General features: G+C 37.4%; 1 protein-coding gene across 1 annotated transcript; it reads left to right on the top strand.

The window, feature by feature from the left end:
* Nucleotides 1-276: 276 nt before the first annotated feature.
* LOC149845316 (Cox19 family protein (CHCH motif)) lies at nt 277-10,367 on the top strand. The gene is made up of 3 exons (XM_089997567.1): nt 277-414; nt 9,367-9,443; nt 10,036-10,367. The coding sequence occupies exons 1-3, from the start codon at nt 327-329 to the stop codon at nt 10,081-10,083; spliced, it is 213 nt and encodes a 70-aa protein (XP_089853693.1). The 5' UTR covers nt 277-326; the 3' UTR covers nt 10,084-10,367.
* Nucleotides 10,368-12,258: the final 1,891 nt, after the last annotated feature.

Genomic DNA, 12,258 nt, shown 5'->3' with positions numbered 1-12,258 from the left:
CCACAGGTAGCAGACTAAAGACTCGTGTGATTAGGTCTCCGACCTCAGACATAGTTTCTTCGTGTCATAAAAAAAAAAAGAACGAAAAAATCGACTTAATCTCAACAAATTCACAATAAAAATGGAATTAAATAAAAGAAAAACCAATTAACTAGTGTTAAAATTGCATAAAAACTTTATATTGAATTTAAACCGGGTTGCGATTTTATTACTTTAAGAATGACGATAAATTCAAAAGTTAGCCAATACCATGGGCCGTGCACCGCCCCCTGAACAAACCAGAAGCTCACCCTCTGCACAGAGAGAGAGAGAGAGAGAGAGCAGGCATGGCGTCCGATTCTACAACCTCCGTCCCGGGTTTTTCCAGAGTGTCGGACTCCGATTGTTTCGCGGAGTACTCTGCTTCTCTTAAATGTAATCTCTCTCTCTCTCTCTCTCTCTCTCTCTCTCTCTCTCTCTCTCTCTGCACCATATGTTGATTAAATTGATTTTCAGTTGGAAGGCATCTAGTTAGTGGAAGACATGTATTTGGTGATCGTTTTGGAAACGATTTTTGGGTTGTTGGTGGGTGATCCTACAATCGATGGGTTTTGTGAATACATTGTTATGAGTAATTGGGTATTGCTCGGTATATTATCAAATGGATCATATGAATAATCTGACCAATTGTTTATTTAATTGCGTTTATAAGGTATTATTTATAAATAGTTGTTTGAGCTAATTTTATTTTTCCCCTGAATTGCTAGCGACTGCAGTAGTTTTGAGATTTTCGATATAAATATGAAAAAATAAAAAGATGGTCTTCATGATTATATGTAATGGGTACTATGGTATGAGGTAATCTTTTTGTGTATGAGCTGGTTTATGAAAATACGAGGTAAAGTAAATATTTTCAGTATATCGATGTTTTCTACTTTTTTACATTATTGGAAGAGATCACTATTTTTCTTTATTATCCTTTTCAGCTTTTTATTTTTTTAATTCAGATATGTTCGCGAGATTTTCCCAAAAGTTCGTTCTCCCTGTAGTTTTAGTTGTCGAGAAATTGCCAATATTGGTATTGGTGAACGTGTTTGCTTGTTATATCTACCAGTTAAGTTTCGTTAATATGCAAAAAGATCTTTTTTTGTCATACTTTCTGAAATTATTGTTTTTTGTATGGATTTTGAATAATTTATTCATGATTTCTGTGTGCTTCCTTTTTTTGCTCTTTGCAAGCTTCAACCAACATTTTCATGTTTCTCTAATGATTTTGATAATTCTAAGTTTTTTTTCTCCCTTAAATTCAGTCATGCAATTTAGATGTCTATATTGCACGTTTGATCACTTTCCTAGCATCTCATAGTCCTTATATAATGCTTATCTTAAGCCTTGACACAATGTACCATGTATTTGGAGTTCAAATGAAGTTAATGACCCTACATAATGTACCATGGTCTCTAGGTACCAAGCGACCCATGGACCAAAACCGACCAGTCTATTGATCGTATTGTGTCACCTTTCTGATCTCTTGAGGCTCCAGTTTATGTGTGCAAGGGTCCAATCTTCTAGGACAAGAAATTTTCCATTATTGCTATATTCAAAACCTTTAAAGAGAGCAAACAAAAAGGATGTTCAATGTGGATCTTTTTGGGAGACGTTTACCATCTTCTTGACTAAGAATTTTCTTTGAATAATCCTCTAATACTATCTTCATCAAATATTAATCCTCGTTTCTTCTCAAGATAGTAGCTGACACAATGCGCCAAGCGACTCATGCATGCTCTTTCATGTGTGGCCTCCCACTTTGCCTAATTTAGTTGATTTTTGTATTGTTTTTAGCTACTATGATATATATCTAGGTTATCTCAATCCACAATTCTTATTTTTTTTCTTTTTACCAGTCTAGCAGTCTTGCTCCTAAAACTTCTTGTAATTTTGCTTCTCGGCTACATGCTTCCTGTATTCTTTTTGCTTTGTCATCAGCCAATACTCTAAACCATAAAGCTGCAAATTCTTCCTCCCAACATGCACCATCTAGGGTTAAGCTGCCTTGTCATAAATGAAATGTCCCACGGTGCATGTTTTGCCATTTGCAGTTTATGCAATATCTAATTTACACTGATCCGTCCTGTCTGGACACTGTGACTTTGCAAAATATACCAGTTACAGGAAATAGTTTCCAGTTTATTAACAGGAAGCTGGACTTGCTTCCTCTTCACCCAAAAGACCTCCTTAGCTATTGACTGTTGTGAACGATGTGTAGTCTAAAACCCCTCTTGTTTACAGCACCATTTGGAGGACTTAGTGTTCTCTAGATCATGACCATTACATCCTACGGGTCCAATATATAGCCACTGGATTCTTCAATTTGGTCAAAGTTGCAGCTTGATTCACGCTAGGATGACTCAGGGATGTGATTCATACTGAAATGCTCCCAACTAATTGGCATTGCACTCCTTTTTAACTAGATGGATCTCTTTCATTAGCTAATACATTTCTGACCAACAAATTCATGCTTCTTTATATTTTGTAGACATCACGAAAGACTCAATATTAGACTTCTTCTTTAAGAAGAGTTACCCATAAAATTTTGGGTGACCGTATATTTTGTATCTCTACAAATTAAAGGTCACACATTCACCCACATAGAAAAATACACAGATAGTAACACACAGAGAGTATATGATTGGTTGTGCCCAAGCTCTGGTTTGCATTCCTGACACTTGGCTTTGCTTCCACTCTTAGCAACTATAGTGCACTTTGAATGGCAAGGTACGTGAAACTGTGGATATAGTTATAATTATAGTGCCTACATATCAAGGTAAATGGGATTTTGAAGTTTGAAAAACTCTGGCAATCAAATATGTTCTGGAAACGTGAAAAATCGCTTCAATTTATTAGTGATGTTGAAGCTTGCATTATTATGGTTAGGTAGGAGGTGTGATTTCTCATTTTATTTTCTGAACACTGTTAAAATATGTATCTCAATCTTGTAATCCAATATATATTTTATATATATAAAAGGTACTACATATACATATATTATATATATGTATATGTACTTACTTTTTATATATATAAAATATGTATTTTCTCATTTATTAGTTGTAAGGGTAGTTTAGGTATTTCCTGTTTTTTGCGCATATTTACATTACGAATATGTATGTAAATTTTACATTTTTTATTCCTTGTATTTTTATCTTTTTTTTGTATTTTTTGTTTTTTGTCTTTTTGACCAAACCTTGGGGGCCCAACCATATAGCTCTTGGGCCCTTCCAACGGTCACAATTGTGACCGTTGGAGGGGCTCCAACAGCTATATGTCCCCCCCCCCCCCCCCACAATACCATCATATGTGTATATCAAAGTTGCCAGTTGAGGAAGCGGGAAGCGATACGGGAAGTGGGAGCGGGAAGCGAGGCACTTTCAAAAATGTAGGAAGCGGGGAAGCGGGGGACCACTTAGAAGAAAATTATGAATTGTCTCGGAAGCGAACCGGAAGCGAGGGGGAAGCGAAAAAATGAAAAAAATGGGGAAGCGAGGGGGAAGCGTGTTTCCCATAAAAGTGAAATGTGCTTCCCATAAAGGGAAGCACACTTCTCAAAAAAGGGGACGCTTCCTCACGCGTTTCAGAAGCGTGATGTTTCGCGCTTTCGAAGCACGTATCGGGGAAGCGCGCTTCCCCATTACCCTAGGCGCTTCCAGTAACTCTGGTGTATATATAGGGGCTCTCCCTCTTTATAAAGGTAAGGCTTTGGGACAAAGCCCAATAGTGATTTCTATGAGATTTTAATGTTCATTTGTATGCCTTTGAGCATTTGAGTGTTTTTGTATTGTGCTTTTGTGCACAAGTGTTATACGTGTTCTTGTTGTGCTTATGTGCACGTGTTTGTCATCAAGAATATTGTGATCTTGACTCTATTATCTTATTGAAGATACTTTCACATGGTATCAAAGCCTCGTTTTGAAGGAGGATCGGGCGTTTCTTTATATTTTTGAGTGCCTTGAAAAATGTGCCTTCAAGCTATTGGAGTTTGGAGTAGATCAGCTTCTTCGGGCAATATTTTAGAAGTCTCTTCTGTCAAGAAAGACTTGAAAAGCCTTTGAGGTACGTGTTGTTTCTCATCATCTCTCCTCTCTAATGGGTGAAAAAGACTCTCATTTCTCTCTTGGTTTCAAACTCAATGGGTCCAACTATCATGTTTGTGCCAGAAACATGGAAGCGTACATCAAAGGAAAAGGGCTTTGGGGCTATGTCCAAGGCTCGATTCTCGAACTGGAACCCAAGATAACCTTGTTAGAGGAAGGAGAGATAAATTCTTGAAGGCAATGAAAGAACCAAGGCCCTTGAAGAATATACGAAAAAGCATGAAGAATGGGAAATGAGGAATTTTAAAATCCTCTCTTGGAATTTTGCATCCGTAGAAACGATAATTAAAGCAAATATCATCAAGTTCAAGAAAGCTTCTCAAGCATGGGAATATCTTAAGACGATGTACACCTCTAGGGACTTGTCCCATAAATACTATCTCCAAAAGAGGGCGCTAACGCTTCCACTTGGGGAAATGTCTATTAGAGAGTACTTTGCGGAGCTATCTTCTATTTGGGATGAGCTTGCTATGCTCGAACCCAAATGAAGTGGAGAAGCCATAGAGCTTCGTCATAAACAATTGGAAGAAGATAGTTTTTTTAACTTCTTGAATGGGCTTAGGCCCGAATTCGAACAAATCCGGTCTTATATTTTATCCGCTTTCACTTCTCCTTCTCTTGAAAATGTCATAACTAAATTGAGTGGGGAAGAAACTCGGATGGGTGTATGTAAGAAATGTAATGAAATATGCGGAAAAGAAATGTATGTCCTACAATGGACATTCACACATAGAAATCAAAGAACAAGTCCAAAAGAGGACATACACAAAAGCCAATAATGGCTAGAAAGCATAAAATCTTATAAAGGCACTAAAGCGCTTGAAGAAACCACACATTACAAAGGGGGAGACCCCACTTATTTATAAGCAAGAGAGGAGTGAGGGAAAGTTAGAGAAAAGCAAGAGAGAGGGACCATTGGGAGTCCCAACAAGGAGTCGTTGGTCTCCCAGCGGTCATAATTGTGACCGTTAGGGGCCCAACGACTCTTTGTTGGGGGCCCCAATGGTTGTGCATTAAATGCACAAAAAGGAACAAAAAAGACAAAAAAGAAATAAGAAAAAAATAGAAAAAGAAAAAGGAAAAAGGAAGAAAAGGAAAAAGGAAGAAAAGGAAAAAGTCTAAAATGCCCCTATTGGGCGAGTTTACATAACTACCCCTTATCGGGTAGTGAATGATAAATATATTTATATATATATATAGATATAGATATAGATATATATAAATATATATATTACATATATTTTAACAAGAACAACCCAAGTGTGCTAGCTACACCATCCAATAATGAAGAAAATGAAGGTGTGAATGTCGTATCAAGACCGGAGAACAACTTAAAGACCTACAAGCCTCCTCATTTCAAAAACCAAAATCCAAGTCGACAAGGAGGAAGGAGGGACTATAGCAAGCTTAATTGTTATTTTTGTAAGGAACCGGGACACATCAAGCCTATTTGCTCAAAATGGAAGAAGCTTCTTGCCATGGCTACTACATCTCAAGAGTGTCCATCATCTTCAAGTGGGGCCCTCTCTCTTCAACAAATTGTAGATGCTCTTCAACCTCTTCTAAAAGGGGCCATTCTTGGAGCCGCCATGTCAACTTCTTCTCCCCCCGGTAAGACCTCTTGGCTTTTGGATTCGGGTGCTTCTTTTCATATGACCCCAAGTTTTAATTCTTTTTCCGAGTATACAAAAAAATTTTCCCCATCCTTTGTTTCAACCGCGGATGGAACATCTCTTGAAGTAAAAGGAATGAGAAATTTTGAAAAACAAGGATTCTTTATTCCAAAAATTAGATTTATACCCAAATTAAATTTAAATTTGTTTTCCGTTTCTCTACTCTCGGATCATGGATGTGATGTAAAGTTCTCATCTAACAAATGTTGGATACAGGATCGTCAGTCCGGGTCCGGGAAATTGATTAGGGAAGGCTCTAGGAAGGGTGATTTTTACTATGTTGATTCCCTTCAAGTACCAAAGAATCCTTTTTGTAATGTTGTCCAACAAAAAGATATTAATGTGTGGCACAAGAAACTTGGACATCCAAATATTATAAAAATTTTCTATTTGCCTTTTGTCAAAAGTTTATATAATAGTGATTTCACTTTAATGATTGTATACTTGAGAAAATGAAAAAATTACCTTTTTTTCAAAGATCTATGTTTACAACTAGACCATTTGAAATTGTCCATTCTGATGTATGGGGTCTGACACCCATCTTATCCAAAGGTGGCTTTGCTTATTATGTTATTTTTGTTTGATGATTACACGAGATATTGTTGGATTTATTTTTTTAAACACGAATATGAAGTTTTTTAGACTTTTAAAGTCTATCATATGATGATTAAAAATCAGTTTAATGGGGATCTCAAAATTTTTAGAAGTGACTCGGGTGGAGAATACCTTTCAAGTGAATTCAAAAATTATCTTGAAAGTTATGGTATTCTTCACCAAAGATCTTGCCTAAAAACCCCTCAACAAAACGGGTTAGCCGAAAGGAAGCATAGACATATAATAGAGACTACTCGTACTTTGTTGGTTTCTCAAAACATCCCAAAAGGTTTTTGGGCTGAAGCCGCTCTAGCATCTGTTTATCTAATAAATCGGCTACCCTCTAAAAACTTGAACAATATCTCACCCTTTGAAAAATTATACACTAAAGAACCTGACTATAGTCGGTTGAGAATATTTGGTTGTAAATGCTTTGTTCTTACTAATAAGAACGATAAGCTTTCACCAAAAGCCATCCCCTGCGCCTTTCTTGGATATTCAGAAACCCAAAAAGGGTTTCGTTGTTATGATATCAAGAATGATAAGTTATATGTTTCCAGAAATGTGAGTTTCCTGGAAAATGTTAATGGTTTTGAAAAGGGTGAATCCTTTGAAGAAAATATGGATTATTCTTTCTTATTCGAAATGTTAGCCCATAATGATGACAATGAGGATAGTGATGATGACTTTACTTGTAATGACATCAATAATAAAGAAGATGATTCCTCTCATCCCTCTAGCTCACAACATAGTAATGAAGAAGCATTAAGAGAACCTATAACATATACCCATAGAGATAGAAGCAATTTTAGGAGTGCAATTGAAAGATACAACGAATCTAGTGACTCTAATTCAACAAATGATGAAAACCTACGAAGAACTGAGAGAAATAGAAAATTGCCTTTTAGGTTCATTTCATATGATTCCTTCACTCCTAAACATAGAGCTTGCCTTAACGCCATTTGTTCCTATGAAGAACCCAGAAACTTCGAAGAAGCAAAAAAAAAAATGATGAATGGTTAAGAGCAATGGAATGTGAGCTTTCGACTCTCAACATGGCTAAGACTTGGGAGTTCCAAGATCTCCCTAAGGGTAAGAAAAACATAGGATGTAGGTGGGTATTTAGGGTGAAAACCAAAAGCGATGGATCTCTTGAGAGATATAAGGCTCGATTAGTTGTCAAGGGATATAGTCAAGAATATGGGATTGACTATGAAGAAACTTTTGCGCCTGTGGCCCGAATGGTCACTATCCGATGTCTCATCACTGTTGAATCAATCAACAAATGGAACATCTATCAAATGGATGTTAAGAATGCTTTCCTGAATGGTGATTTGAATGAAGAGGTATATATGGATGCTCCACCTGGAATAGAGCTCCCAGAAGGGAAAGTGTTTCGTCTTAGAAAAGTACTTTATGGTTTAAAACAAGCCCCTAAGGCTTGGTATGATAGGTTTAACTCAGTAATGTTAGAAAATGGTTTTTCTTCTTTCTTTACTGACACTGTTTTATTTGTTAGAAAAACTAATGCAGGGATTGTTATCTTGCATCTGAGATTATTGACAGGTCAGGTATTACAGATGATAAGGTTTGTGAAACTCTTTCTATAGTAGGAGCCAAAATAAAAAATGATGATGGTGTTCCTCTCTCAGATCCTACTCCCTACAGACAACTTGTAGGATCATTGATGTACTTGAGTATTACTAGACTAGATATCTCACATGCAGTTCATACCGCAAATCAGTTTCAACATGCACCAACTTCAGTTCACATGAGTGTCGTCTTACGGGTCGTAAGATACATAAGGGGTACTCTAAATAAGGGAGTTTTATTGTCCTCTTCCTCTGACTTAAGATTAATTGCATATACTGATTTAGACTGGGGAGGTGACCCGAATAACCGTCACTCCACCACTGGCTTCTGTGTATTTTTAAGAGATTTGCTAATTTCATGGAGATGCAAGAAGGAGCAAAAAGTGTCTCTATCCTCTACTGAAGCTGAATATCGTGCCATGACAACTACTACCATGGAGATTGTGTGGATTCATCAGCTTTTGGAAGATATGGGAATTGTAATAGAAGGGCCCACCAAGTTATGTTGCGATAATAAAAGCACAATTTACATTGTTAAAAATCATACTTTCCATGAGCGAACAAAGCACATTGAGATGAATTGTCACTATGTTTGAGAAGCTTATCTGAAAGGAGTCATAGATCTTCCATATGTAACTTCAGAATATCAGTTGGCAGATTTCTTCACCAAAGCGTTGTGTGCTCTGCGATTCAACTTTCTTCTTAGCAAACTTTCGGTCTTCCTGCCCTAAGTTTGAAGGGGGTGTTAAAATATGTATTTCAATCTTGTAATCCAATATATATTATATATATAGGGTACTACATATACATATATTATATATATGTATATGTACTTACTTTATATATATATATATTCTCATTTATTAGTCGTAAGGGTAGTTTTGGTATTTCGTGTTTTTTGCGCATATTCACATTACGAATATGTATGTAAATTTTACATTTTTTATTCCTTGTATTTTTATCTTTTTTTTGTATTTTTTGTTTTTTGTCTTTTTGACCAAACCTTGGGGGGCCAACCATATAGCTGTTGGGCCCTTCCAACGGTCACAATTGTGACCGTTGGAGGGGCTTCAACAGCTATATGTTGCTCCCCCCCCCCCCCCCAAGGCCATCATATGTGTATATATAGGGGGCTCTCCCCCTTTGTAAAGGTAAGGTTTTGGGACAAAGCCCAATAGTGATTTCTATGAGATTTTAATGTTCATTTGTATGCCTTTGAGCATTTGAGTGTTTTTGTATTGTGCTTTTGTGCACAAGTGTTCTACGTGTTCTTGTTGTGCTTATGTGCACGTGTTTGTCATCAAGATATCTGTTCAGCACATTTATTTCTTTCCTTCTCTTTGGAGTTTATACAAATCTTCTGGGTGATAACTGCAGGCCTGGATGATTTTAATTATGACAAAAGCAAATGCCAACAACAGTTTGATGTTTATAAAGAATGCAGGAAGAAGGAGGTGAGTATATCTGCTTTCCTTTAATCTAGTTTGGAATCACTATTTTGTCTTGCCGAATATTTGTTTTTATATACCTTTTTCCCACATTTTTTAATAGAAAAGTTCAGTTTGGCAGATTATTATCAACTATTGAGATATTTAACATGAGTTATATTATGAATCTTTGTAGTAAGGGAATATGTTTACGAACCAATTTGGTTTCATTCTAGGAAATTCTAAAGGCAACTGATTGAAAAGTTCAGAAAAAGGAAAAGAGAAATACATGTCTTTTCCGTTGATTGTAGAGAAAACTTAGGATAAAGCCATTTGAACCTGATGAAAAATCAATCAGAGATTCTTGTATCTTTCTGCATCTGTACTTCAGATTGCTCATGAATCTCATTGTTAATTATTTCGCGATGCATGTGGTTTAAAATCATTGTTAATTCAACTATAGAAGCTACAAGGGTTTCAAAAAAGAAAAAGTTTCAAATGACTGCAAAAGCTACAACATAGATTTTCAATTTACTTTAATTTACTTCTATAAATTAATCTTTTCAATTTTTTCTATCACATTGTTTATTTATTTGTCTGTTATTTATGATTGCCACAGAGAGAACAGCGGTTAGAGCGCAATAGAAAGAGGTCATTTTTCCAATGAAGTTGAAGAAAAAGTCTGTGAACAAGTTGACCATTTCCAGTCATGGAGTACTATAACTTGAATATCCTTGTATAAAAATAATAATAGAATGATAATGAGAAACTTCAGGATCATTTTACTGTGAAACCAACGGCTTTATTTCTTGTTAGCTTTACTTCCCTACAAGTGTTTTTGAAGTGTCTCGCACAATGTCCATTTTACATTGGCTATTGTTCAGGTAAGAAAAGTTGAGATTCTCTATCATGAAATGTAGGCCCCTGCCCGGTTGAAGGGTTTTACCAACTGAACACCAGCCAATATGCCCTCCGGAGATAGTTTTTTTTAGCCATCTGTCATAAGGACATGAGTCCACATTTTTGGTGTAAATTTGCTTCAAAAGTAGTATACATGGGGACACAACGCGGGGTATGTTGATGTTTTTTTTTTTTTGGATAGGTAACTCGTGGACCTGAGAGGCTGAGACTCACGGTTATAATGGTGCGACCTAGACATAGGTTTGGAAAACGTCTTGATACTAGAAAACTTTCCAGCACATTTGCTTGCAGAAAAATGCATGGAAAATTTTGGTGAAACCAGTAACGGGTTAATTGAAAAGATCCTTGAATAAACTTATTGCTTGGTTCACGTAGGGGCGTTCCCCTGCATCCATTTAACTTCATCCAAGTCAAGAGATTAGCTCTGATTGAGCTTCAACCATTTCAAGAGATTAGTTTTGATTAATACGAGCCTCTTCATGAGATGGCACTATTATTAGACCCAATAGTTCACGGCCACCAGTGTGCCTGTGCAAAGTAGGTTAAAGTCTCTTCTTAGTAGTGGCCCTAGTGGGTATCATGGTTTGTTCAGAGAAGGTACATAAACGCATTGAGGAATTAATTCCTCTCTCTCTCTCTCTCTCTCTCTCTCTCTCTCTCTCTCTCTCTCTCGCCTTATTTTTGTGCAGCCAATAGCATAAGCAGTCTTTATCCAGTGCTCAGACTATGGGTGGACATCAGGCCGACCCAGCCCAGCCTAGGCCAGTCTGGAGCTGGCCCTATCAGGCTTTGAGAATGACCTGGCCCATTTAGTAATAGGTCGGGTTTAGAACCAGCTCTTAACGGGCTTGGGTTTGCAAAGCAACCCATGACCTAGCCCATTGGACAAATGGATCAATGTTCAGCAGGTCAGTCTGGACCAGCCCAAACCCATTTGTGCTCAAGCTATTTTGAAATTTTAGTTAATGAATTAATTCATATAAGACCAAAAATAATGAATTAAATGAATCATAAAGTTAACAGTTAACAACTTACCATGCAACCAAGTTAATACAACTAATTAAGTAGATAATAATAGTTATCAACGAACATCCTATACAATTAATTAGGCAGCTCAGGCCATTGGGTCAGCCTGGTGGCTCGTGGGCTGACCCGAGCCCGGCACCCTTATAAACAGGATAGGTTTTGGCCCGGTAGCTAACGGGCCAGGGATTAAATCTCTGACCCAAACCCAGGCCATGGTGTACTTGGGTCGGCTTGGTCCACCGACCCATTGCCCACCCCTAGCTCAAACTAGACGTTGGAGAGAGAGAGAGAGAGAGAGAGAGAGAGAGAGAGAGAGATCTGCAATGAAAAGTGAAGCTTCCTAAAGTGGAAGTTAAACAAGTTACAGCCCACATGAAAAGTGAAGATTCCATTCCCTATCCGAAAGGCATCAGGGCGATAGCCCCTCTTCATTCACATAAGTCAAATACCACACTAGTTGGAAAACTTCCTCCACTATCCACGGGGCACAACATGCCATGCGCATGCATCTCTCTCACCACATCATCTCATACATCACACGCAAGAGATCCGACTCTCAACACTCCAGGTCATAATCACACAATATGGCGTTAAACACCAACTAATTTGTCCTTAAAATAAATGCAATTAAGTCAAAGCTTCACGGGGTACAATACAAGTCCACATAAGTTGAGAAACTTTAGAAAGCAAACATCTAGTTGGAATAATTGAACTCCCAATCTCATCAATCAGAAAGATATGTCAGAAAACAGGAGCACCCCTCCACTAGTTCTTCCCAATACTTCCACCCACATCCCTTTGATGTGCTGTTCCACCTGTCTTGGGTGCATAAGATTTGGAAGATAGAAAGACAACCAATTAGCCTGATCTGAAGTCTAAAAGGGCCATATTCCTG

Source organism: Nuphar pumila, chromosome 2 (assembly GCF_984573655.1).
Source record: "Nuphar pumila chromosome 2, dmNupPumi1.hap1.1, whole genome shotgun sequence".
NCBI classification, from domain to species: Eukaryota; Viridiplantae; Streptophyta; class Magnoliopsida; order Nymphaeales; family Nymphaeaceae; genus Nuphar; species Nuphar pumila.
Note: the sequence above shows the minus strand (reverse complement) of the source record. Positions and strands in the feature narration are given on the sequence as shown.

What these genes read in the sequence shown, in the direction of transcription:
- LOC149845316 (XM_089997567.1), top strand. Translation starts at nt 327, where the DNA reads ATGGCGTCCGATTCTACAACCTCCGTCCCGGGTTTTTCCAGAGTGTCG. An exon ending in GTACTCTGCTTCTCTTAAAT is followed by an intron (nt 415 to 9,366) that starts GTAATCTCTCTC and finishes TGATAACTGCAG; the next exon opens with GCCTGGATGATTTTAATTAT. An exon ending in AAGAATGCAGGAAGAAGGAG is followed by an intron (nt 9,444 to 10,035) that starts GTGAGTATATCT and finishes TGATTGCCACAG; the next exon opens with AGAGAACAGCGGTTAGAGCG.